General features: G+C 49.5%; 1 protein-coding gene across 2 annotated transcripts; it reads left to right on the top strand.

Moving 5' to 3' along the window:
* Positions 1 to 208: 208 nt before the first annotated feature.
* On the top strand, positions 209 to 26,445 carry LOC144591722 (myosin-binding protein C, fast-type-like). 2 transcript variants are annotated; one of them, XM_078395755.1, is made up of 18 exons: positions 209 to 351; positions 972 to 1,137; positions 2,320 to 2,426; positions 5,053 to 5,082; positions 5,937 to 6,079; positions 8,000 to 8,159; positions 9,381 to 9,485; positions 10,320 to 10,508; positions 11,546 to 11,680; positions 12,935 to 13,102; positions 13,996 to 14,084; positions 14,668 to 14,863; positions 19,359 to 19,498; positions 20,613 to 20,772; positions 21,591 to 21,727; positions 22,939 to 23,125; positions 25,232 to 25,270; positions 26,308 to 26,445. In XM_078395755.1, exons 1-17 carry the CDS (start codon positions 222 to 224, stop codon positions 25,240 to 25,242), a joined length of 2,253 nt encoding a protein of 750 aa, XP_078251881.1. In that variant the 5' UTR covers positions 209 to 221; the 3' UTR covers positions 25,243 to 25,270; positions 26,308 to 26,445. The 2 variants fall into 2 exon arrangements, with proteins under 2 accessions (XP_078251881.1, XP_078251882.1); XM_078395756.1 differs by having other exon boundaries at positions 25,232 to 25,275; positions 26,310 to 26,445.
* The last annotated feature ends 595 nt before the right edge of the window (positions 26,446 to 27,040 follow it).

The following is a 27,040-nucleotide window of genomic DNA, read 5'->3' as shown; positions in this document are numbered from 1 at the left end:
CACTGTGTGGATCCTGTCCATGTTAGACTTCCCAAAATGCACCACCTCACATTCCCCTGTGAAATGGTCTTGATGGGCTGAATGGCCTAATTCTGCTCCTATCAGTCATGACGTTTTGAAGCGTACACGTCTTTTCCAGAACCTATCACCATCCTCCTCTCCTGCTCTGCATCTTGTCTCACAGGTCAAAGAATGGGGTCGACCTGACCCGCGACGATGCCATGCGGTTTCGTATCAAGAAGGATGGGAAGAAGCATTTCCTCATCATCAACGAGGCCACCAAAGAGGATGGGGGCCGCTACAAGATCAAGACCAATGGCGGGGAATCGGAGGCCGACCTGATTGTGGAAGGTACGGGGAGGTTGGAGGAGATGGCCGAGGGTGGGGAGCCCAGCGTACTCCGCCCCACCCCCCTCCCACAGGGGGGCTCCTTCATCCAATGTTCAAGGGCAGCACGGTGGCGCGGCGGTAGAGTTGCTGCCTCACTGCGCCAGAGACCCGGGTTTCAGACCGACTATGGTTCTGAAACCTAGAAATAGTTTCTAGACAAGATTCTGGAGGTGCCGTCTGTACGGAGTTTGTACGTTCTCCCCGTGACCTGCGTGGGTTTTCTCCGGGTGCTCCGGTTTCCTCCCACACTCCAAAGAGGTGCAGGTTTGTAGCTAAATTGGTTTGGTAAAATTATAAATTGTCCCTCGTGAGTGTCGGATTCAACTAGTGTACGGGATCGCTGGTTAGAAACATAGAAACATAGAAAATAGGTGCAGGAGTAGGCCATTCGGCCCTTCGAGCCTGCACTACCATTCAATATGATCATGGCTGATCATCCAACTCAGTATCCCGTACCTGCCTTCTCGCGGACCCGGTGAACCGATGGGCCTGTTTCCGCGCTGGATCTCTGAACTAAGACACGGTGTCGCCCGCAATGTAAACAGTGGATTCAGGCAGTGGGTATCTTTCCTGTGTTCTAGACAAGATTCTGGAGGTGTTGCAGAGTTTTGCTGACCTCACACTGAAGGCCCAGGAACAAGCGACGTTTAAGTGCGAGGTTTCTGATGAGAAGGTCACGGGCAGGTGGCTGAAGAACGGAGTGGAGGTGATCGCCAACAAACGCATCCACATCACGCACAAGGGCAGGTGAGCTCAGACTCCATCAAATGGTGAATGGCCTGGATAGAGTGGATGTGGAGAGGATGTTTCTACTGGTGGGAGAGTCTAGGACCAGAGGGCACAGCCTCAGAATTAAAGGACGTTGCTTTTGGAAGGAGATGGAGTCTTAGAGTGATATACAGTGTGGAAACAGGTTCATTCACAAAATGCTGGAGTAACTCAGCAGGTCAGGCAGCATCTGGGGAGAGAAGAAATGGGTGACGTTTCGGGTCGAGGCCCTTCTTCAGGAAACAGGTTCTACAGCTCAACTTGCCCACACCGGCCAACATGTCCCATCTACACTAGTCCCACCTGCCCACGTTTGGTCCACATCCCTCCAAACTTGTCCTATCCATGTACCTGTCTGTTTCTTAAACGTTGGGATGGTCCCAGCCTCAACTACCTCCTCTGGCAGCTCGTTCCATACACCCACCACCCACTGTGTGAGGTGGAATTTCTTCAGTCAGAGGGCGGTGAATCTGTGGAATTCTTTGCCGCAGTAGGCAGTGGAGGCCAAGTCAGTGGATATTTTTAAGGCATGGATAGATTCTTGATTAATACGGGTGTCAGGGCTTATGGGGAGAAGGCAGGAGAATGGGGTTGAGATGGATGGGGTCAACCTTGATTGAATGGCAGAGTCGACTTGATGGTCCGAACGGCCTACTTTTTGCTCCTAGGACTTATTGAAGTCCAAAGAGCCAGGTAGCCTTGACGATCAGGACTAGACCAGTAGATGTTGGAGTAACTCCCGTTGGGCGGCACGGTAGCGCAGCGGTAGAGTTGCTGCTTTACAGCGAATGCAGCGCCGGAGACTCAGGTTCGATCCTGACTACGGGTGCTGCACTGTAAGGAGTTTGTACGTTCTCCCCGTGACCTGCGTGGGTTTTCTCCGAGATCTTCGGTTTCCTCCCACACTCCAAAGACGTACAGGTATGTAGGTTAATTGGCTGGGTAAATGTAAAAATTGTCCCTAGTGGGTGTAGGATAGTGTTAATGTGCGGGGACTTGGAGGGCCGAAAAGGCCTGTTTCCGGCTGTATATATATGATATGATATGATATGTTGTGGGAGTATTGATGACCGTGTGTGGTTACCTCTTCACCAACGTGAGTTCAGGGACAATTTTTTTCCCTCCTGTAATCTCTCTCTCTCGCATTTCTGCTGTCCCCAGGTTTCATAAACTGGTCATCGACAACATCACTCCAGAAGATGAGGCTGACTACACCTTCATCCCAAATGGCTATGCCCTCTCCATATCAGCCAAGCTCAACTTCTTGGGTATGGATCACTTCAACGATTCCCCCTCTCCTCATTAACTCATTAACTCATGGGAGTGCAGTTGGGTCCACGATGAAACATAGAAAATAGGTGCAGGAGTAGGCCATTCGGCCCTTTGAGCCTGTACGCACCGCCATTCAATATGATCATGGCTGATCATCCAACTCAGTATCCCGTACCTGCCTTCTCTCCATACCCCCTGATCCCTTTAGCCACAAGGGCCACATCTAACTCCCTCTTAAATATAGCCATTGAACTGGCCTCAACTACCTTCTGTGGCAGAGAATTCCACAGATTCACCACTCTCTGTGCGAAACAAAAATTTCTCATCTCGGTCCTAAAAGACTTCCCCCTTATCCTTAAGCTGTGACCCCTTGTTCTGGACTTCCCCAACATCGGGAACAATCTTCCTGCATCTAGCCTGTCCAACCCCTTAAGAATTTTGTAAGTTTCTATAAGATCCCCCCTCAATCTTCTAAATTCCGAAAGGAGATGAGGAGGAATTTCTTTAGCCAGAGGGTGGTGAATCTGTGGTATTCTTTGCCACAGAAGGCTGTGGAGGCCAAGTCGGTGGATATTTTCAAGGCAGAGATTGATAGTTTCTTGATCAGTACGGGTGTTAGGGGTTATGGGGAGTAAGGCAGGAGAATGGAGTTGAGAGGGAGAGATAGATCAGCCATGATTGAATGGCAGAGTAGACTTGATGGGTCGAATGGCCTAATTCTGCTCCTCTCACTTACGAAAATCAAATAATGACGTTTAACTTTTCAGAGGTATTGGTGCACTGTACTGCAATATACCTCGACAGAAAAAGCAGGTGGACTGTAATGTGGCGTGTAACGGGTTGTAATTGAGGGTATGCAGATCACACTGAACTGCAACTAGGTATTGAATTGAATAGAATTGAATAAATTTTATTAGCCAAGTATGTACACATATAAGGAATTTGCCTTGGTGCTTTGCTCGCAAGTAACAATGTGACATACAGTAAACAATTAAGAATAAACCATAATAAATTAAAAAACACATGTGAAGAATGAAATAAAATACCAGAGCACAAGGAGGCTACAGACGTTTGGTTGTAGGATTTACAAGATTGTTATTGGGTACAAGCAGGATGTGCTGTAATTAGGTTGATGTGGAGTGTTGAAGGTAATTTGACTGTAATTTGAAGGTATTTTGTCATTGTAATTTGAAGGTTTTTATTCACAAAATGCTGGAGTAACTCAGCAGGTCAGGCAGCATCTCGGGAGAGAAGGAATGGGTGACGTTTCGGGTCGAGACCCTGGTCACCCATTCCTTCTCTCCTGAGATGCTGCCTGACCTGCTGAGTTACTCCAGCATGTTGTGAATAAATACCTTCGATTTGTACCAGCATCTGCAGTTATTTTCTTATACACTATAATTTGATGTTTGCAGAATACAGAGAGCTGGAATAAGTGAAAAAGAGGACTGTAATGAGATGGATGATCCTGACCTGATAGATATTTATTAAATTGTTTGAGGTCTAGAGAGGGTCAACAGTCAGAACCTTTTTCCCCAGAGTGGAAATGTCAAAGACTAGAGGGCACGGGGTTTAGCTGAGAGGGGCAATGGTTGAAGGAGGTGAGTTTTTTACACAGAGGGTGGTGGGTGCCTGGAATGTACTGCTATGGCTGGTGGTAGAGGCAGATACAACAGTCGGCTTAAGAGGCTTTTAGTAGAGTCATGAACATGTAGGAAATTGAAGGATATGGATCATGTGCAGAGTGGATTAGTTTAACTGAGGAGGAATTTATTTAGTCCGAGTGGGTGGTGAATCTGTGGAATTTCAACTCCCTCCCTGTTGTGGAGGCCAAGTCAGTGGATTTTTTTAAGGCAGAGATAGATAGATTCTCGATTAGTACGGGTGTCAGGGGTTATGGGGAGAAGGCAGGAGAATGGGGTTAGGAGGGAGAGATAGATCAGCCATGATTGAACATTAGAGAAGACTTAATGGGCCGAATGGCCTAATCCTGTTCCTATCACATGAACATGAACTGGGCACCATGTTCAGCAGTAGGTTTGAAACATTGTCCCACAGCAAGCCCAAGCTGTGGAATCATGTAGTAATGATAACTTGAGAATGGTGGATGTTTTCTGGGAGTGAGACAGGGGGCTGGGGCAAGTGGATGGAGTCAAGCCCAGATCATCCACAATCTGCAGAACAAGGGGCCACAGTTTAAGAATAAGGGGTAGGCCATTTAGAACGGCCATTTAGAACGGAGATGAGGAAGAACTTTTTCAGTCAGAGAGTGGTGAAGGTGTGGAATTCTCTGCCTCAGAAGGCAGTGGAGGCCAGTTCGTTGGATGCTTTCAAGAGAGAGCTGGATAGAGCTCTTAAGGATAGCGGAGTGAGGGGGTATGGGGAGAAGGCAGGAACGGGGTACTGATTGAGAGTGATCAGCCATGATCGCATTGAATGGCGGTGCTGGCTCGAAGGGCTGAATGGCCTACTCCTGCACCTATTGTCTATTGTCTATTGTCTATCTCATCCAGTGATAGAACAGGCTTAGAGGGGTGAGTGGCCTCATCCCATACTGTTCCTCATAATAAAACTTAATGCTTCCATTTTCTGACCATTTTATTTTTTCTCTTTTTCTTCCAGAGATTAAAATTGACTATGTTCCTCGACAAGGTACGATTTGAATATTGGTGTTAAGTCTTGTGTTGAAATCCTTTCTTTTAAATGTTGTGTTTGCATTTTTTTTTGACATGGGTGCAATGTTTTGTACCTGGTTCCAAGTGTCAGTCACTTACATGCGACGCGGTGGCGCAGCGGGTCGAGCTGCTGCCTCACAGCGCCAGAGACCCGGGTTCAATCCTGACTATGGGCGCTGTCTGAACGGAGTCTGTAGGTTCCCCCCGGGACCACGTGGGTCTTCTCCGGGTGCTCCTGTTTCCTCCCACACTCCAAAGACGTGCGGGTTTATGGGGTAATTGGCTTCATTTAAAAAAAATTGAAAATTGGCCCTAGTGCGTTGGATAGTGTTAGAGCATAGCGATCGCTGGACGGCACGGACTCGGTGGGCCGAAGGACCTGTTTCTGTGCTGTATCTCTAAACTAAACTCCACCTCTCAACCTCTCCTATCTCCACCTCTCCCATTCCCTTTCTCTCCACCTCTCCCCATCATCTCTCAACCTCCCCCTCTCCCCCCTCTCTCTCTCGTTCCCACCCAAGCTTTTTTTGTTTTTCATTTTCACTTTACGTTTTTATTTCTCCCATGAGGTGGTCACGTTATTTCCCTTTTCACTTTCATTCTCTCGTTCCCCCTTTCTTGCACACCTTGCCTCCCCCACCTGCTTCGTGCGACTACCTTTCCCACAGGCCCTTCAGCCCATCGTGTCCGTGCAATACGTCAAGTGCCCACCCACACTGACCCTATTCTATTCTCCCACTCTGTGTAATCGTTGTGTCCTCCTCTACGATGGCGCTCCGGTCTTGCTCTCTCAATTTCTATGCTTCAAAACCTGTTTTCCGTCCGACACAGAACCTCCTAAGATCCACCTTGACTGCACGGGTACTGTGGTCTCCCAGAACACCATTGTTGTGGTTGCCGGCAACAAGTTGCGTTTGGATGTGGACATCAGTGGTGAACCCCCTCCAGTCGTTACCTGGTTCAAGTCTGACCAGGTGAGCACTCCTAGCTAGGGTCGCCAACCATCCCGTGTTAGCCGGGACATCCCGTAGTTTGGGCGAAATTAGTTTGTCCCGTACGGGACCGCCCCTTGTTCCCATATTAGTTGCCAACTTCCTCGCTCTTGGTGAGAGGAATTGGTGGAGCGGGAGCACGTGGCCGCTGGCTGGGTGAGGTCACGTGGGGCGCGGGGCAGTGACGTCACCTTGTCCCGTATTTGGGAGTGAATGAGGAAGTTGGCAACCCTGCTCCTAGCTCCCCCCCCCCCCCCCCCCTCCCCTCCTCTTAGCTTTTCTCGTGCCAATTGAGGGCTTTGTTTGATGTTTAAACAATTTGTACAAAGGACGGGGTGGGCACTGTGGAGTCTTTATTTTCACACAAAACGAGAATAGCCTTTTGCAAATAGTTTCCGTTGGTGCCTTCTGAAGTGGATGCGCTAAGGTACGGTGGCGCAGCGGGTAGAGCTGCTGCCTCGCAGCGCCAGAGACCCGGGTTCGATCCCGACTACGGGTGCTGTCTGTACGGAGTTTGTACGTTCTCCCCGTGACCTGCGTGGGTTTTCTCCGGGTGCTCCGGTTTCCTCCCCCACTCCAAAGACGTGCAGGTCTGTAGGTTAATTGGCGTCGTTGGAATTGTAAATTGTCCCGCGCGGGTGCGTAGGATAGTGCCGGTGTACGGGGCGGATGGTGGGGATGTATGATAGATGCCGCCTTCTGGAGGCAGCGCCTGGTGGAGGTGTTTTCGATGGAGGAGAGGGCTGTGCCCGTGATGACCCGGGCTGAGTCCAACACTCTCTGCTGCCTCTCGCGTTCCAAGAATTGCCGTACCAGACCGTGACACAATACTGCACAAACAATGAGGTGAACGATGAAAGAACAAGGAACAGTAGATGCTAGTTTACAAAAAAAGACTCAAAGTGCTGGAGTAACTCAGCTGGTCAAGCAGCATTTCCGGAGAACATGGATAGGTGACGTTTCACAGAGTGCTGGAGTAACTCAGCGGGTCAGGCAGCATCTGTGGAGAACATGGATAGGTGACGTTTCACAGAGTGCTGGAGTAACTCAGCGGGTCAGGCAGCATCTCGGGGTTAATTCCCGGAATGGCGGGACTGTCGTATGTTGAAAGACTGGAGCGACTAGGCTTGTACACACTGGAATTTAGAAGGATGAGAGGAGATCTTATCAAAACGTATAGGATTATTAAGGGGTTGGACACGTTAGAGGCAGGAAACATGTTCCCAATGTTGGGGGAAGTCCAGAACAAGGGGCCACAGTTTAAGAATAAGGGGTAGGCCATTTAGAACGGAGATGAGGAAAAACCTTTTTCAGTCAGAGAGTTGTGAATCTGTGGAATTCTCTGCCTCAGAAGGCAGTGGAGGCCAATTCTCTAGAATGCATCTAGCTCTGAGAGCTAGATAGAGCTCTTAAGGATAGCGGAGTCAGGGGGTATGGGGAGAAGGCAGGAACGGGGTACTGATTGAGAATGATCAGCCATGAGCACATTGAATGGCGGTGCTGGCTCGAAGGGCCGAATGGCCTCCTCCTGCACCTATTTTCTATTGTCTATTGCATCTGTGGAGAACATGGATAGGTGACGTTTCACAGAGTCCTGGGGTAACTCAGCAGGTCAGGCAGCATCTCTGGAGAACATGGATAGGTGACGTTTCACAGAATGTTGGAGTAACTCAGCGGGTCAGACTGAAGAAGGGTCTCGACCCAAAACGTCACCCATTCCTTCTCTCCAGAGATGCTGCCTGTCCCGTTGAGTTACCCCAGCATTTTTGTGTCTATCTTCGATTTCAACCAGCGTCTGCAGTTGGTCCCTACACTGTGTGACTGTGGTAGTGCGCTGGATGCAGCAACAGGGAAGTCAGGGACCCGACCCCTCGCTCACTCCCCCTGTCCCCTCGTACCCAGGAGTTCAACCAGACAGAGGGCCGCTGCCGCATTGAGACCAGGGAGTTCCACAGCAGCTTCCTACTGGAGGGAGCAATGAGGGAGGACGAAGCCAAGTACAACATCGTGGTGAAGAACCCATCCGGAGAGGACAAGCTCACCATCATGGTCAAAGTTGTCGGTAGGTCTGGAGACGGGAACGGGGTGTTGGGGTACGAAGGTGGGGCGGCCGGAATGGTGGGGGAGGGAACAATGGGAACAAAGGGATGAGTGCACACTGTGGGAACATCATTGGGATGAGTGGGAACAGTGCGATGTTTACACCAGTGGGAGAGTCTCGGACTAGAGGACACAGCCTCAGAATTAAAGGACATTCTTTTAGGAAGGAGATGAAGAGAAATTTCTTTAGTCAGAGGCTGGTGAATCTGTGGAATTCTTTGCCACAGACGGCTGTGGAGGCCAAGTCAGTGGATATTTTTAAGGCAGAGATAGATAGATTCTTGATTAGTGCAGGTGTCAGGGGTTATGGGGAGAAGGCAGGAGAATGGGGTTAGGAGGGAGAAATAGATCAGCCATGATTGAATGGCGGAGTAGACTTGATGGGGCGAATGGCCTAATTCTACTCCTATCCCCATGACCGTATGAATGGGAACAGATGGATCAGAAATATCTGGGAATGGGTGGGAATGGCGGGATGAATGGGAACAGTGGGACGTGTAGATGCTGGATTACACCGAAGATGGACACAAAATGCTGGGACAGGCAGCACCTCTGGTGAAAAGGAATAGGTGCTTTGGGACCTAATCCTTCTTCAGACCACTGTTCTTCGGAACAGTGGGATGAATGGGAAGAGTGGGAAAAATTGGAATAGTGGGATCAATGGGATGAGTGGGTAGAATGGGAATAGTGGGATCAATGGGAAGAATGGGAATAGTGGGATCAATGGGAAGAATGGGAATAGTGGGATCAATGGGATGAGTGGGAAGAACAGGAATAGTGTGATCAATGCGAAGATTCGGAAGAATGGGAATAGTGGGATCAATGGGATGAGTGGGAAGAACGGGAATAGTGGGATCAATGGGATGAGTGGGAAGAATGGGAATAGTGGGATCAATGGGATGAGTGGGAAGAATGGGAATAGTGGGATCAATGGGAAGAATGGCAAGAGCCGACTGACCTACCAGTACTTGTTGCACCCTATTCATGAGTCTGGTACGTGTTGCAGAATTGACGTTGAATTGGGTGTTGGTAGGGCTTTGAGGTCCAGGCTGTTGGCCACCGAAATGCGGGGCCCATCTAAGTTCTGAGATGGTGCAGTTCTGGTACAGTTCTGGTGCGGTTCTGGTGCAGTTCTGGTGCAGTGGGGAGTGAGAAGCCCTGTTCACGGCTCTTTGTGTTGCAGATGTCCCTGATCCTCCTGAGAACGTCAGGATCACCGGCATCGGAGATGACTGGTGCATCGCGGCCTGGGACATCCCCAAGTACGATGGCGGGCAGCCTCTGACAGGTACAGCACACCTGGGACAGGTACAGATGGGTCAGGTATGGTACACCTGGGACAGATACAGGTACAGCACCCCTGGGACAGATACAGCACACCTAGGAAAGGTATGGATCACCTGGAACAGGTACAGTACACCTGTAGCAGGCAAGGCATGCCTGGGACAGGTACAGTACACCTGTGGCAGGTAAGGCACACCTGGGACAGGTACAGTACATCTGTGGCAGGTAAGGCACACCTGGGACAGGTACAGTACACCTGTGGCAGGTAAGGCACACCTGGGACAGGTACAGTACACCTGTGGCAGGTAAGGTATGCCTGGGACAGGTACAGTACATGTGTAGCAGGCAAGGCACGCCTGGGACAGGTACAGTACACCTGTGGCAGGTAATGCACACCCAAAGAAGTGCGTGTTTGAAGTTAGTTGCCCTCTGTAAATTGTCTGTAGTGTGTCGCGAGTAGATGAAAAAGTGGGATAATGGATGTTTAGTTTAGTTTAATTTAGAGATGCAACATGGAAACAGGCCCTTCGGCCCACCGAGTCTATGCCAACCATCGATCACCAGTTCACACTAGTCTGTGTTATCCCACATTGTGCGTGGGGAAATGGATGAGAAAGTAGGAAACCATGGAACTAGTGAGAACAGGTGATCGCTGGTCGGCGCGGACTAAGTGGGCCGAAGGGCCTGATTCCACGCTGTATCTGCAAACGAGTCTAGAGGGAGAGAGCGTCGGGTTTTGTCAAGAGGGGTGTGGCTCATGGAGGGTGGGGGAGAGAACCTGCCACACCTGTGTGGTGCTGCCCGGTCTCACTGGGACATCGCCCCACTCCTCCCACAGGCTATATGCTGGAAAGGAAGAAAAAAACCAGCATCAGATGGATGAAGCTGAACTTCGAGCCCTTGCAGGAGACCAGCTTCACGGCCACGCGGATGATCGAGGGCTGCCAGTACGAGATGCGTGTGTTTGCCATGAACGGTATCGGCCTGAGCCCGCCCAGCATCTCGTCGCGCACCTTCATGCCCATCGGTAAGTGACCGCGCTCCGCGGCGCTGGGCGGCGAGCGGCCATTTTCCCACTGCTCTACGGCCGAGCTTCCCTTCTGGTGGGTTGGGGTCATCCATCGCTGGCGACGCCCCACGCTGCCATACCCACTTCAGAAGGTCCTTGGTTACAGGAGCAGAGTTAGGCCATTCGGCCCATCAAGTCATAAAGAATAGGAGCAGAATTAGGCCATTCAGCCCATCAAGTCTACTCCGCCATTCAATCATGGCTGATCTATCTCACCCTCCTAACCCCATTCTCCTGCCTTCTCCCCATAACCCCTGACACCCATACTGATCAAGAATCTATCTCTACCTTAAAAATATCCACTGACTTGGGCTCCACAACCTCCTGTGGCAAAGAATTCCACAGATTCACCACCCTCTGACTAAAGAAAGTACTCTGCCATTTCTCCCATCTTGCATCACCCCAGTCACCCTGATCCTCTCCCCTCCTCCTCCTCACGCTCCTCCCATCACCGAATCCCTTTTATTCCCCTCTTTCCCCTTCCACCCTCTTGCTTCACATTTCACTCCTCCTCTTCTCTCCTTAACTGACACAGGTTTGTCCCCTTTGCACCTACAGCCTTTGTCACTTACTCCACCCATCTGCACATCACCCGACCTCGCCTGTATCCACCTATCACTCGTGCAGGAAGGAACTGCAGATGCTGCTTTACACTGCAGACTGACACAAAATGCTGGAGCAACTCAGTTGGCCAGGCAGCATCTGTGGAGAAAAGGAGTAGGTGATGTTCCGGGTAGGAAGAAGGGGATTCGACCCAGAACATCACCTGTTCATTTTCTCCGGAGATGCTGGGCTGAGTTACTCCAGCATTTTGTATCCATCTATCAGTTTCCATCTTTAGTCCAAGTCTGAGGAAGGGTTCCGACCCGAAGCGTTGTTCGTCTGCCCCCCTCCACAGATGCTGCCCGACCCGCTGGGTTCCTCCAGCACTTTGCCTTTTGCAGCTGCAGTCTCTCTTGTCTCCCTGACGCTGAGCATTGCTTTCACACCTCCAGGTACCACCAGCGAGCCGACCCACTTGACCGTTGACGACATCACGGACACCACAGTCCTGCTGAAGTGGAGGATGCCGGAGAAGATCGGCCCCGGGGGCCTGGACGGCTACCTGATTGAGTATGCGAAGGAAGGCTGTAAGTACCGCACCGCGAACACCTTTCGTTACCGCAGAGAGGGGCCTAAATCAGGATTTAACTTGCATCTGATTACTCACTCTCTGGTGGGTTTATGCAGCGGGCTGCCAGAGGAGGTAGTTGAGATATAAAAGTATACGGATTCCTAGATTATAGGATATAAATGTTTGATTTGAAACAGTCCTAACCATAAGCATCCTATCTAAGATGCAATGTATATTTTGTTAAATGTTAATTAATTCCAGGCACGTTAATTTATCTTTTAATATAAGAAAATAACTGCAGATGCTGGTACAAATCGATTTATTCACAAAATGCTGGAGTAACTCAGCAGGTCAGGCAGCATCTCGGGAGAGAAGGAATGGTTGACATTTCGGGTCGAGATCCTTCTTCAGACTGAAGAAGGGTCTCGACCCGAAACGTCACCCATTCCTTCTCTCCCGAGATGCTGCCTGACCTGCTGAGTTACTCCAGCATTTTGTGAATAAATCAATTTATCTTTTAATGTAGGTTGGGAAGAATGCAGAATTAGCCTAGGGTTAAATGAATAAAATGATGATGCAAACTCCAAAAAAAAAGAAAAAAAAGAGGTAGTCGAGGCAGCTATTGTAGACAATAGGTGCAGGAGGAGGCCATTCGGCCCTTCGAGCCAGCACCGCCATTCATTGTGATCATGGCTGATCATTCTCAAACAGTACCCCGTTCCTGCCTTCTCCCCGTACCCCCTGACTCGAGGATGTCATGTTGTAGTTTATTCCTACAACAATGTTCACAAGCAGAGAACTTTCCTCTGGAGAGCAATGTCCATCCACAAGTTTCAGTCCAGTTTATAGTCTCGTGTACCGAGGAACAGTGAGGAGCTTTTGTAGCGTGCTATCCAGTCTGTGGAAAGTCCACACGTGATTACAATCGATCCATTCACAGTGTACAGATACATGATAAAGGGAATAACGTTTAATGCAAGGTAAAGCCAGTAAAATCCCATTAAAGAGGTAGATAGTAATTCAGGACTGCTCTCTAGTTGTGGTAGGATGGTCCAGTAGCCTGATAACGGTGGGGAAGAAACTGTTCCTGATCAAGTGTGATCAGTTTGCAGTGGGCTCGTTGGGCCGAAGGGCTTGTTTCCATGCTGTATCATTCAGTCAATCCGTCCCAGCCTCTTCCATAATCCCATTGAACCAAACGTCGGCCAGCTTCGAGTGTGAATATGAGCACCGTTCTTGTGTTCACCTTCGTCCCTCTGCTTCCTTGTAGCTGACGACTGGACTTTAGCCAACACTAAGCTGGTGGAGCGTCTGGGATACACTGTCAAAGACCTTCCCACAGGAGAGAAGATTACCTTCCGTGTGCTGTCAGTGAACATCGCTGGGAAGAGTCCGCCTGCCGTTCTTTCCCAGTCGGTCACTGTCCGCGAGATAGTCCGTAAGTGGAAAACAGCGACCGTACAACTGCACGGGAGGTGGGAGGCCAGTGATCACGTGGACATCTCGCCCTTCTCAAACCAAGATGGTGTAACAGCCAGGGATGAGCTTGCACAGTGGGGTGTCTCCATGCCATCAACCTTCTGATGAAGGAATGATGGAATGATGGAGGAATGATGGAATGATGAATGAATGAAGGAATGATGAAGGAATGATGAATGAAGAATGACTGATGAATGAATGATGAATGAACAAGTACCTTATTATCACACCTAACAAGTCACAGTGATTTCCTTTGTTTTGCACACCCAAGGTATGCAAAGAGTAGCCACATAAAGGGCGCCGACAAAGTTCCAAAGTATCCCACGCCGGCTCCATTTGACTCCCCCTCTCCCTCTTCCTTACAATGGTCCCCCCAGCCGGCTCCTCCATTGTTCTCCTGCCCCTCCCCCTCTGTCATGGAGGTCTCCCCACGCCGGCTCCATTTTACTCCCCATCTTCCTTACAGTGGTCCTCCGACGCCGGCTCCTCCATTGTTCTCCTGCCCCTCCCCCTCTGTCATGGGGGTCTCCCCACGCCGGCTCCTCCATTGTTCTGCCCCCACCCCCTCTGTCATGGGGGTCTCCCTTTGTTCCCAGTGAAGGTTGGGGTCTGGGACGTACTGTTGGGGCAGCCTCAGTCAGCTGTTGCTGTGGTTTGTAGCTGAGGGTATGGGAGGAGAGATGGTGGGTGTCATACTCAACGTGCAGATTTGGTCGCCCAGCTATGGGAAGGATGTCAATGCATAGAAACATAGAAAACAGGCGCAAGAGGAGGCCATTTGAGGAGACCATCGAGACCGGTTGCTGCTGACTTTTCAGCATCTAATTTGTCCATTTTCTTTTTGCCATGTAGAACATCCAAAAATCTGGCTACCACGGAAACTGAGGCAAACGTACATCAAGAAAGTTGGTCAGCAGATAAATATTATGATCCCGTTCCAGGTGACTAATGTTCTGTGTGTGTGTGCGTGCACACGCGTGTGTGTTTGTGTGTCATTGTGTGTGTGTCTTTGTCTTTGTAAAAAGGTTATCCTTCAGGTCGCTATTAAATCTTTCCCCCGTTACCTTAAACCTGTGTCCTCTCATTCTCGATTCCCCTAGTCTGGTCAAAAGACTGTGCATTTGCCCAATCTATTCCTCTCATGATTTTGTACACCTCTATAAGATCACCCATCATCTTCCTGTGCTCCAAGGAATAGAGTCCCAGCCTGCTCAACCTCTCCCTGTAGCTCAGTCCCTGGCAACATCATCGTAAATCTTATCTGCACTTTCCAGCTTGCCAACACCTTTCCTATAACGTGGTGACCAAAACTGAACATAATAGTGGCCTCACCAATGTGGCCTCACCAATGTCTTGTACAACTGCAACATGATCTCCCGACTTCCACACTCAATATTCTGACTGGCGAAGGCCAATGTGTTGAAAGTCTTCTTGACCCTCACCCCTATCTACTCGTGAGGTCATTCATGATCACACTCCACTGCTTGAGTTTAACTGACCTGCCCCAACTTTGAACCCTGCCAGGGTAAGCCGCGACCTCTGGTCACTTGGAAGAAGGATGGGCAGCCGTTGGACACCAGCCAGGCCAGTGTCCGCAACAGCGAGGTGGACACCATCTTCTTCGTGCGCAGCGCCGAGCGTGGTCACTCAGGGACCTACGAGCTCAGCGTGCAGATTGAAAGTCTGATTGACACCGCCTCTGTCAAAATCCGGGTTGTTGGTGAGTAGCATTAATGGGGCAAGGCCCTTCCTTCTGGACAGCAGTGGAAGTCTTCAAGCTTTCAAGGTGGCTAGCTCTGAATGACCCTTCGACAAACGACCGGTGCATGTGGTGCGGTGGTAGAGTTGCTGCCTTACAGCGCCAGAGACCCAGTTTCGATCCTGACTGCAGGTGTCACCCACATCCCAAAGACGTGCGGGTTTGTAGGTTAATTGGCCTTTCTATATCGCCCCGTGGTGTAGGGAGTGGATGTGAAAGTGGCAAAACATAGAACAAGTGTGAACAGGTGATCGCTGGTCAGTGTGGGCTGAAGGGCCTGTTTCCATGCTGTGTCTTTCAACAGTCGAGGAAAGGGGAAGTGGGTGGAGTGGACGGAGAGAATTCCAGAGTTTGGGACCTTGGATACAAAGCTGTGGCTACCAATGGTGGGCGGGTCGGACTCAGAGTGGCCCAGAGTCTAAGATCTCTGAGATTAGTAAGGAAAGGGGAGATAACAAAGAAGAGTGTGGGCATGGAGGGCTGTGAGAGGCAATGTGAGAACATTAAACCGCAGGGTTACCAGCCTGGAAGCCATCGCCAGTTGGTGTGGACAAATCAGCGAGAGAAGTTGCAAGACAGTGAGCTGTGAAGCTATGGGGACAACAGAAGGCCGTGGAGGCCACGTCAGTGGGTACTTTTAAGGCAGAGAGATTCTTGATTAGTATGGGTGTCAGGGCTTATGGGGAGAAGGCAGGAGAATGGGGTTTGGAGGGAGAGATAGATCAGCCATGATTGAATGGCGGAGTAGACTTGATGGGCCGAATGGCCTACTGCTTCTATCACTTATGAACCCCTTAGGAGTGTTCTAGAATTTGAGAGTTAGTCCTCACCCATCATCCTCTCCAATTCATTGTGGCTGAGATGGGAACTGGGAACATGAGATGAGTTTGGTGTGCAGATGGTCCTGTGACGGGGAATGGTGGTTCTCATTACATTATTGGGACATGCGTGATTCTGAGCCCGTGCAAACTCCACAGAGATAGCACCCGAGGTGAATTAAGATGACCGAGAAGGTGCTAACCGGGATGACCTTTGAGCTGCTTTTAAAAGAGGGACAGTGTCACATCCTTCTCCAAACTGAGCTTTCCCAGTGAAGGTGAAATCATTTAGTGTGGAGCTCAGTAAAACCTGCTGTGGCTGTGTAGGCCGTGGAAACTTGGCCTCGTGTGAAGGACAGAAAGGTTCCTTCATTGAAAGGGCAAAGACAGAGAGTTGGAGCCGGAAGGGATTTGTTTACATGGAGTAATTGAATGTAGATCTCGGATGGAGCCAGGACACAAGAGGACACACAGGTCAAACGTGGGGAGCGATGATTAAATAAAATTGGAGCTATTTCAGTGCCCGGCCACATGCTCGCCTCTCCAGGCCACGTAACCCACAGCTCACGTCAGCCAAAGATAGACACAAAAAGCTGGAGTATCTCAGCGGGACGGGCAGCATCTCTGGAGAGAAGGAATGGGTGACGTTTCAGGTCTTCTTCAGACTGGTGAGGGATAAGGGAAGTGAGAGATATAGATGGTGATGTGGAGAGATAAAGAACAACGAATGAATCACAGCGGGGGAGCAGCGAGAGAGGATGTTGCAGAACTCAACCAGGCTGATATCGTTTACATCTCTCAACGCTGTGCTTCCTGATGCTTATCTTGGTTAAACTCTCTCTATTCAACACTGAGATACAAGAAACTGCAAATTCTGGTCAGAGCAGCATCTGTGGTGAACATGGATAGGTGACGTTTCACAGAGTGCTGGAGTAACTCAGCGGGTCAGGCAGCATCTGTGGAGAACATGGATAGGTGACGTTTCACAGAGTGCTGGAGTAACTCAGTGGGTCAGGCAGCATCTGTGGAGAACATGGATAGGTGACGTTTCACAGAGTGCTGGAGTAACTCAGCGGGTCAGGCAGCATCTCTGGAGAATATGTCCCGAAACAACATCCATCCATGTTCTCCAGAGATGCTGCCTGACCCGCTGAGTTATTCCAGCACTCTGTGTCATACTCAACACCCGTTTAGTTTAGCTTAGTTTAGAGGTGCAGAATGGAAACAGGCCCTTCGGTCCATTGAGTCCACGCCGACCATCACTCACCCATTCACACTAGTTCCATGTTATCCCACTTTCTCATCCACTCCCTACAGGCCAGAGGCAAATTACAGAGGGCAATTAAACTACAAATCCTTTGGATGTGGGAGGAAACCGGAGCACATGGAAGAAACCCTCGCTGTCACGGGGAGAACGTGCAAACTCCACGCAGACAGACAGCACCCGAGGTCAGGATTGAACCCGGGTCTCTGGCTCCGTGAGGCAGCAGCAGCTCTACCCGCTGCTTCCCTGTGCTGCCAAGGGCTCATCACTGAATAACCACAACAACTTGCGTTCATATGGCTCCTTCACACCAAGGTGTTAGAGAGACACTGCATCGGGTTAAAAATAGCCACTGAACCAAAGATGGGAGTATTCAGACAGAAGGTGGATTTTGAGAACGGACTCGGAAGAGGTGGTGGAAAGCCGGGGGTTTAGGGAGGGATTTCCAGGGCTCAGGGCAGGAGAGGCAGAACGCCAGCACTGGGATAAACATTTGGAAGCACAAAATCATGAGGATCAGAAGGTTCCTTTGATCTTTAATGATTGGTTATTTAAAATCTGAGATAAGATGCTGTCTCTGGAGGAGAGATGTTTTGATCCACACATCTGCTAAAGCCATGCTGTGTACCATGTGTACAGAGCGTGCTGGCCCCAGGAGGACCGCTGGATGCCAGGTCTCATGTTCTTTCTTTCTGCCAAGATCACATTACAGAAATCTGCCAGTAATTCCAATCTCTCTCCGCACACTGAGCCCGGGCACAAACCTGTCCCCGCTCCCCGTAGAAGGAGATGTCGGAGACAAGTCGAGGGCTTAGAAGGTCTTGTAAGGACAGGTTCCAACTCCCAATGGCCCTGGCAAAATGTGACCTACAGGATATCGGGACGCAAAAGGTCAAGCTCATAAAAAGCCAGCAAGTGATTTATTGGCGTGGCAAGTGAGGGGGATCTGATTACTGCTTGCGTTACACACCCTTGCCATTGCAAAGATGCTTGCTCCTCACCCACACAGCGTGCTGAATCTGTGCAATTCTTTGTCACTGGAGGCTGTGGAGGCCAAGTCAATGTATATTTTTAAGGCAGAGATTGATAGATTCTTGATTAGTACGGGTGTCAGGGGTTATGGGGAGAATTCACAAGAGTGGGGGGAGACAGGACAAAAGAAATAACGTTTAGTGCAAGCTAAAGTATAGTGAATGGCCTACTCTGACATTCAACCATGGCTGATCTATCTCTCCCTCTCAACTCCATTCTCATGCCTTCTTCCCATAACCCCTGACACCCGCACTAATCAAGAATCTGTCAATCTCCGCATATATCCACTGACTTGGCCTCCACAGCCTTCTGCGGCAATGAATTCCACAGATTCACCACCCTCTGACTAAAAGAAATTCCTCCTCATCTCCTTTCTAAAGGTACGATTTATTATTCTGAGGATGTGACTTCTGGTCCGAGACTCTCCCACTAGTGGAAACATCCTCTCCACATCCACTCAGTCCAGGCCGCTCACTATTGATATCCAGGCCTTTCACTATTTGAAAGGGCAGATGGGGCCTGGTTTTAAGATCGCCAAGACATTACACCAGACCGTACCACACAGAGGTGACTCGGTACTGCAACTCTCTGCCAGTGTTGTGTGCTTGAGTCCATGAGTCGGACTTGAATCCACAACCTTTCCATGTAAGGTGAGAGTACCAATCTCTGGGGGTTAAAGAGGTTTGATCTGAATTGCCTGAAGCTGAAAAACACACCTGGCTGGTCTCATTCCTGGAAGCAACCTTTCACTAAGCAGTGAACTGCCAGAAGAAGCTACAGAAGTTGACACAATTACCAATTATAAAAGGCATTTGGACAGATATATGGATAGGGTTTAGAGGGAATTAAGCCAAATGTGGGCAAATGGGACCAGCCCAGTGTGCCAACTTGGTCAGCATGGACAAGTGGGCCGAAGGGACTGTTTCCACACTGTACAGCTCTGTGACTCTAAAGATGCCGCAGTTTTTACCCGAGTTCCCTTTCTTAGGATGTGGAGAGGATGTTTCCACTAGTGGGAGAGTCTAGGACTAGAGGTCACAGCCTCAGAATTAAAGGATGGTCTTTTAGGAAGGAGCTGAGGAGAAATTTCTGTGGTCAGAGGGTGGTGAATCTGTGGGATTCTTTGCCACAGAAGGCTGTGGAGGCCAAGGCAGTGGATATTTTTAAGACAGAGATAGATTCTTGATTAGTGCGGGTATCAGGGGTTATGAGGAGAAGGCAGGAGAATGGAGTTAGGAGGGAGAGATAGATCAGCCATGATTGAATGGTGGAGTAGACTTGATGGGCCGAATGGCCCACTTCTACTCCTATCCCTTATAACCTTTATCTAAAATGTTTTCAGAGAAGCCGCAACCCCCGGAGTTGCTGAAGATCACTGATGTGTGGGGCTTCAATGCCGGGATTGAGTGGAAACCACCGAAGGACGATGGCAACTCCGAAATCATTGGCTACACGATTCAGAAAGCCGACAAGAAAACTATGGTGAGTGGTTGGTGTTGGCTGGGTGGGAGATGCCTGGAAGCGGTGCACCCTGGGGAGAGGGCAGCCGAGGAGCAATGAAGCAAGGTTTACTGCCTTCTCTACAAGTACAGTGAGGAGCAGGTACAATGGAAATCTTGCTCACAGGCACAGAGACAAACACAAAAACATTAATTATACATAATAATCTGCAAGACAGTGAAAAGAAAATCAACTGTGCGAGAAAATGCAAGACATTAATGCAGGTTGGGATTTTATTCCTTGGGAGCGCAGGAGGCTGAGGGATGATCTTATCGAGGTGTACAACATCATTAGGAGAAGAGATGGAGTGAATGCACAGTCTTTTGCCCAGGGTAGGGGAATCAATAACTAGAGGGCATGGGTTTAAGAAGAGAGGGGAAAGATTTAATAGGAACATGAGGGGAAACCTTATCATGCATAGAGTGGTGGGTATAACAACTGCTAGATAAAGTAGTTGCGGCAGATACAATAACAACATTTAAACAACATGTGGACACGCTCATGATTAAGAAATGTTTATTGGGTTTTAGATTTTAGATTTAGAGATACAGCACGGAAACAGGCCCTTCGGCCCACCGGGTCCGCGCCGCCCAGCGATCCCCGCACAGTAACACTATCCTACACACACACACACTAGGGACAATTTTTACATTTTTAAAATTAACCCAGCCAAATAACCTACATACCTGTACGTCTTTGGAGTGTGGGAGGAAACCGAAGATCTCGGAGAAAACCCACGGGGAGAACGTACAAACTCCGAACAGACGGCGCCCGTAGTCAGGATCGAACCTGAGTCTCTGGTGCAGCATTCGCTGTAAGGCAGCAACTCTACCGCTGCGCCACCGTGCCAGATTATGGGCCAAACACAGCCAGGTGGGACTAGCTTAGATGGGGCATTTGGTCAGCAGCATGGGCACGTTGGGCCCAACGGCCTGTTTCCGTGCTGTAGAAGTCTATTTGGTCAAGGATCTAAAATCCAGCACAACTTCACAACTGGGGAAGAAGAATACCCTTGTGCAGATCCAGAGCACCTTTGCAGATGCGTCTGGTCCAGGGTTTGGTCAAACAATAAAGATATTTCCACCTTTGCCCGTAGGAATGGTTCACAGTTTACGAACACAACCGTAAATGCAGCTGCACTATCTCTGATCTCATCATGGGCAACGAGTACTACTTCCGTGTCTTCAGTGCGAACATCTGTGGCCTCAGCGAGAAATCAAAGGTGTCCAAGGACACGGCCTTCATCCAGAAAGAAAGTAAGTGTCACAAGATCATAGGTGATAGGAGCAGAATTAGGCCATTCGGCCCATCAAGTCTACACTGCCATTTAATCATGGTTGATCCATCTCTCCCTCCCAACCCCATTCTCCTGCCTTCTCCCCATAACCCCCACTAGTACTAATCAAGAACCTATCTATCTCTGCCTTAAATATATCCACTGACTTGGCTTCCACAGCCGTCTGTGGCAAATAATTCACCAGAAAGGGTCAGAAGGAGGGTTCCGACCCGCAACGCCTGACCCGCCATCCATGTTCTCCACAGATGCTGCCTGACCCGCTGAGTTACTCCAGCACTCTGTGAAACGTCACCTATCCATGTTCCCCAGAGCTGCTGCCTGACCCGCTGAGTTACTCCAGCACTCTGTGAAACGTCACCTATCCATGTTCTCCAGAGATGCTGCCTGACCCGCTGAGTTACTCCAGCACTCTGTGAAACGTCACCTATCCATGTTCTCCACAGATGCTGCCTGACCCGCTGAATTACTCCAGCACTCTGTGTCTATCTTCGGTATAATCCAGCATCTGCAGATCCTCCCTACACAGCAAGTGTCAGGATTGGCTCTCTTGTGGCATCGCCCAAATGCCACCGTGGTTGAGGGCATTGCCTGGCGTGGCTTGGCTTGGAACTTTGCCTCGCGATACTTTGCCTCTCACGCCATGGACTGGTCCAACACCCTCCAGCTCTGGATGGAATGATGCACCGGCTTCTTAGTTTAGAGACACAGCTTGGAACCAGGCCCTTTGGCCCGGCAAAATGTGGCTGGTTGAATCCTAACTCCTCCCTCTCTCATCAGGCAAGAACTACGTGCGGCCACCATACATAGAGCATGACTTTAGCCACGCGCCAAGATTTACCCAGCCGCTGTTAAATCGCTCTGTGATCGCCGGTTACCCGACAAAGCTGAGCTGTTCTGTTCGAGGCTTTCCTAAGGTGAGTGTCTGGTTTGAGAAGGTTGTTTCTAACTATACCACCTTTGCGATGTTCCAAAGAGGCAAGTTTAACAGATGTTGAATTCTCCATTTTTGGAAACTACATATCCCTCTCCATTCTTCACCCTTATTCCCACTCCCCCCCCCCATTTATCCCCCTTCTTTCCCTCCCCCACCCCCCCTCCCATCTCCACTTTGCCCCACCTGGACTCGCACCCATTTTTTCTCTCCCATTCCAAGTACATTCCTTTAGCTTCACAACACCTCAATCCTTTTGCACTGAACCTTATGTCTTTCCATATCTTGACTTTGCCCACCATCTGCCCACCAAAACCTCTCCTCAGCTGTATCAACCTATGCCATGCTTTGCCTGTCACTCCTCTCTTCTAACTTCCCACCCCCACTTCCCCTACAATCAGTCAGAAGAAGGATCCCAACCGAAACGGCACCTGTCCATGTTCTCCACAGATGCTGCCTGACCCGCTGTGTTACTCCAGCACTAGGTGTCTATCTTTGACATAAACTAGCATCCGCATTGTCACGACTCAAGGGTCTGAGCTGTAGGGAGGGGGTTGGGTAAGCTAGGAACATTGATCACCTGTTCACACTAGTTCTATGTTATTCCCCTTTTGCATGCACTCCCTGCACACACGGGGGAATTTACAGAGGTAATTTAACCTACAAACCCGCACGTCTTTGGGATGTAGGGGGAAGCCAGAGCACCCGGAAGAAACTCAGGTGGTCACGGGGAGAACGTGCAAACTCCACCTGAGGTCGGGATCGAACCCTGGTCTCTGGCGCTGTGAGGCAGTGGTTCTACCACTGTGCCACTGTGATTGGTTGATGTAGATCATCCTGCCCATCATTGCTGCAAAGCGTATGATCGCTCATTGTCTTTCTCACTCTCTATAACCTCGGCACGGTGGCGCAGCGGTACAGTTGCTGCCTCACAGCCCAGAGACCCGGGTTCCATCCTGACCACTGGTGCTGTCAGAAAGGAGTTTGTACCCTCTCCCGTGACCGCGTGGGTTTCTTCCCACACGCCAAAAGACCTACTGGTCTGTAGGTTAATTGGCTTCTGTAAATAGTAAATTGTCCCTAGTGTGTTGGATAGTGCTAGTGCCTGGACTCGGTGGGCCGAAGGGCCTGTTTCCGCACTGTATCTCTAAAGTAAAAGTAAACAGTAAGTGTGATTTGTTATCCCAAATACAGCCGAAGATTGTCTGGATGAAGAACAAGGTGGCGATCGGAGAGGACCCCAAGTTCCTGATGAGGCACAATGAGGGCGTTCTGACCCTGCAGATCCGCAAACCCAGCCCCTTTGACGGTGGAAATTACACTTGCAAAGCCATCAACGACCTGGGCGAGGATGAAGTGGAATGCAAGCTGGAAGTGAGAGGTCAGTACCGTCACAGTGGCCCAGCGGGTAGAGCTGCTGCCTCACAGCGCCAGAGACCCGGGTTCCATCCTGACTACGGGTACTGTCTGTACGGAGTCTGTACATTCTCCCTGTGAGTTTTCACTTCGGGACGATTTTACAACTTACCGAAGCCAATTAACCTACAAGTCCGCAAACCTTTGGAGTGTGTGAGGAAACCGCAGTACCCGGAGAAAACTCACACAGGTCACGGGAAGAACATACAAACTCCATACGTCCGCACAGGCAGCACCTGTGGTCAGGATCGAACCTGGGTCTCTGGCGCTGTGATGCAGCAGCTTTACCGCTGAGTCACCATGCTGCCCCTGTTGCTAAACACTGGCTGGGATTGCATATTAATGCTTCTACTCTGGGGCTGTAGAGAGCATCCTGTCCAGCAACATCACAGTCTGGTTTGGGAACAGCTCTGCCCAGGACAGGAAGGCCCTGCAGAGAGTAGTGCGTTCGGCAGAACGTACCATGGGAACTACACTCGCCCCCCTGCAGGACCTATACATCAGGAGGTGCAGATCCAGAGCCAGCAAGATTATGGGGGACCCCTACCACCCCAGCAACGGACTGTTCCAGCTGCTACGGTCAGGCAAACACCTCCGCTGTCACGCTGTGAAAACGGAGAGGATGAGACAGAGTTTCTTCCCACAGGCCATCAGGACTGTTAACTATTATAACTCCAGGGACAACATTTTTAAAATTTTTAATTCATATGCTGTAATTGTAATTTTTTTTTGCACAATCCGCAGGCATTTCCACTTTCATTTCACTGCTCATCGTGTATGTGTATGTGACAAATAAACTTGACTTGACTGACTTGGGTGAGGTTATAGTCATAGGTTAAGCTGGAAAGAGTACAGAGAAGCTGTACAAGGATGGTGCCAGGTCTTTAGAGCCTTGGCTACAGGGAGAGGTTGTGCAGGTTAGGACTGTATTCTTTGGAGCGCAGGAGGCTAAGGGGTGATCTTATAGCGGTGTGTAAAAGTATGGGAGGGGGGAATAGATAGGGCGAATGCAATCTTTTTCCCAGCGTAGAGGAATCAAGAACCGGAGAGCATAGGTTTAAGGTGAGAAGGCAAAGATTTAGATATTTTTTTTAGATTTAGAGATACTGCGCGAAAACAGGCCCTTCGGCCCACCGAGTCCGCGCCGCCCAGCGATCCCCGCACACTAACACTATCCTACACACACTAGGGACAATTTTTACATTTACCCAGTCAATTAACCTATAAACCTGTACGTCTTTGGAGTGTGGGAGGAAACCGAAGATCTCGGAGAAAACCCACGCAGGTCACGGGGAGAACGTACAAACTCCGTACAGATGGCGCCCGTAGTCAGGATCTAACCCGAGTCTCCGGCGCTGCATTCGCTGTAAGGCAGCAACTCTACCACTGCGCCACCGTGCCGCACACTGTACATTCTCCCTGTGAGTTTTCACTTAGGGACGATTTTACAACTTACCGAAGCCAATTAACCTACAAGTCCGCACACCTTTGGAGTGTGTGAGGAAACCGCAGCACCCGGAGAAAACCCACACAGGTCACGGGAAGAACATACAAACTCACGGGAAGAACATGCAAACATTTAATGGGTTCTTGATCAGTAATCTTTTCACACAGAGGGTGGTGGATGTATGGAACGAGCTGCCAGAGGTGGTAATTGAGGCAGGTATACCAACAACATTCAAAAGACATTTACACAGATACATGGATAGGAAAGGTTTACATAGAAACATAGAAAATAGGTGCAGGAGTAGGCCATTCGGCCATTCGAGCCTGCACCGCCATTCAATATGATCATGGCTGATCATCCAACTCAGTATCCCGTACCTGCCTTCTCTCCATACCCCCTGATCCCTTTAGCCACAAGGGCCAAGATGGATATGGGCCAAGCACATGTACATGGGACTAGCTTCAATGGACAACTTGGGCGAAGGTCCATTTTGCAAGCCATTTGACACCAGAGAATGATAGCTTTATAACGCAATGTAGTCTATCCCATGGGACAGGAGTGAAGAAAATCACAGTGACCAAAACATATAAAGTAACCTACTGTCTGTTTCTCCATTTGTTGCAGTTCCTCAGTAAATGCTTTCTACACAACGCAACAGCAGTAGTAAGGTAGGTGGAGACTTTCTTTTCGTTTGTTACGTGTAATCACCTTTTCTTACACCTTTACGCAGTCAATTTATATTCAGGGATTCTTAAAAAAATTGTTTTTTTCTATGCTTGCACTGCAGATCACATGTCAATGGCTGGCCTGATCTTTCAGGGAGCTGAGTTCATTGACGATGGCCATGTACTAGATTGGCTGGAGAGAGGATTTACAAGGATGCTGCCAGGACTTGGGGCCTGAGCTGGAAGGAGCAGTTGGGCAGACTGGGACTCTATTCCTTAGAGCGCAGGCGGGCTTTAGTTGTGGAGAGTGATTGGATAGGCAGGGCTTGTCTTCCCTGGAGCCATGCTAGCGGAGGAGTGAGCTGAAAGAAGAATACAAGGTCATAAGTGAGAATTAAGTCAGGTCATCAAGTCTACTCCGCCATTCAATCATGGCTGATCTATCTCTCCTAACCCCATTCTCCTGCCTTCTCCCCCAGACACCCGGACTAATCAAATAAGATTATGAGGGGCAGAGATAGGGGAGGTAGTCATCTTTCTCACATGGTATGGGTATCAAAAACAAGAGGGCAGAGGTTTAAGGTGAGAGGTAGGAGATTTAAAGGGATTGTTTTTTCCCCGTAGTAAGTGATTAGTACCTGGAACCTGCTGCCAGAGGTGATAGTTTGGAATCAGATACAATGACCACAGTTAAGATACATTTCAAAAGACACCAAACAGACAAGACATAGAAAGATATAAAATGCTGGAGTAACTCAGCAAGACAGGCCGCATCTCTGGAGAGAAGGAATGGGCGATGGTACCCATTCCTTCTCTCCAGAGACGCTGCCTGTCTCGCTGGGATACTCCAGCATTTTGTGTCTACCTTCGGTTTAAACCAGCATCTGCAGTTCCTTCCGACACAAGGCATAGAAGGATATGGTCCTAATGTGGGCAGGTGGGATGAAGGGCAAAATGGTATGGTGGGCCGAATGGCCTGTTTCTGTGCCGAGCAACTGTATGATTCTAAGATTGTTCTCTCACCTTGTGACCCACAGGCAGCTTCAGTGCAGTTTCTCGATGCATGGCAGTGGTGTTTTCGTGGCAGCGAAGGATTACAGGAGTGAAGCCCTGAGGTGGACACGGCAACTCTCAAACCGTTTACCACCTTGGCTCATCTCACCCATATTTATTTTTAGGGAAAATAAAATGATTACACAATGACATTGTTTGGTTATTTATGTTCTGCTGAATACAGTAAAGATGGACACAAAATGCTGAAGTAACTCAGCGGGTCAGGCAGTATCTCTGGAGAAAAGGCATAGAAAACCCAAAAGGTTTGATTTCTATGAACATTTTAGAGGATTTAGAAACATAGAAAATAGGTGCAGGAGTAGGCCATTCGGCCCTTCGAGCCTGCACCGCCATTCAATATGATCATGGCTGATCATCCAACTCAGTATCCTGTACCTGCCTTCTCTCCATACCCCCTGATCCCTTTAGCCACAAGGGCCACATCTAACTCCCTCTTAAATATAGCCAATGAACTGGCCTCAACTACCTTCTGTGGCAGAGAATTCCACAGATTCACGACTCTCTGTGTGAAAAAAACACTTTCTCATCTCGGTCCTAAAAGACTTCCCCCTTATCCTTAAACTGTGACCCCTTGTTCTGAACTTCCCCAACTTCGGGAACAATCTTCCTGCATCTAGCCTGTCCAACCCCTTAAGGATTTTGTAAGTTTCTATAAGATCTCCCCTCAATCTTCTAAATTCCAGCAAATTTTCAC

The sequence above is a fragment of the Rhinoraja longicauda genome, unplaced genomic scaffold (assembly GCF_053455715.1).
Source record: "Rhinoraja longicauda isolate Sanriku21f unplaced genomic scaffold, sRhiLon1.1 Scf001574, whole genome shotgun sequence".
NCBI lineage: Eukaryota > Metazoa > Chordata > Chondrichthyes > Rajiformes > Arhynchobatidae > Rhinoraja > Rhinoraja longicauda.
This window is presented reverse-complemented; position numbering and strand designations above follow the sequence as displayed.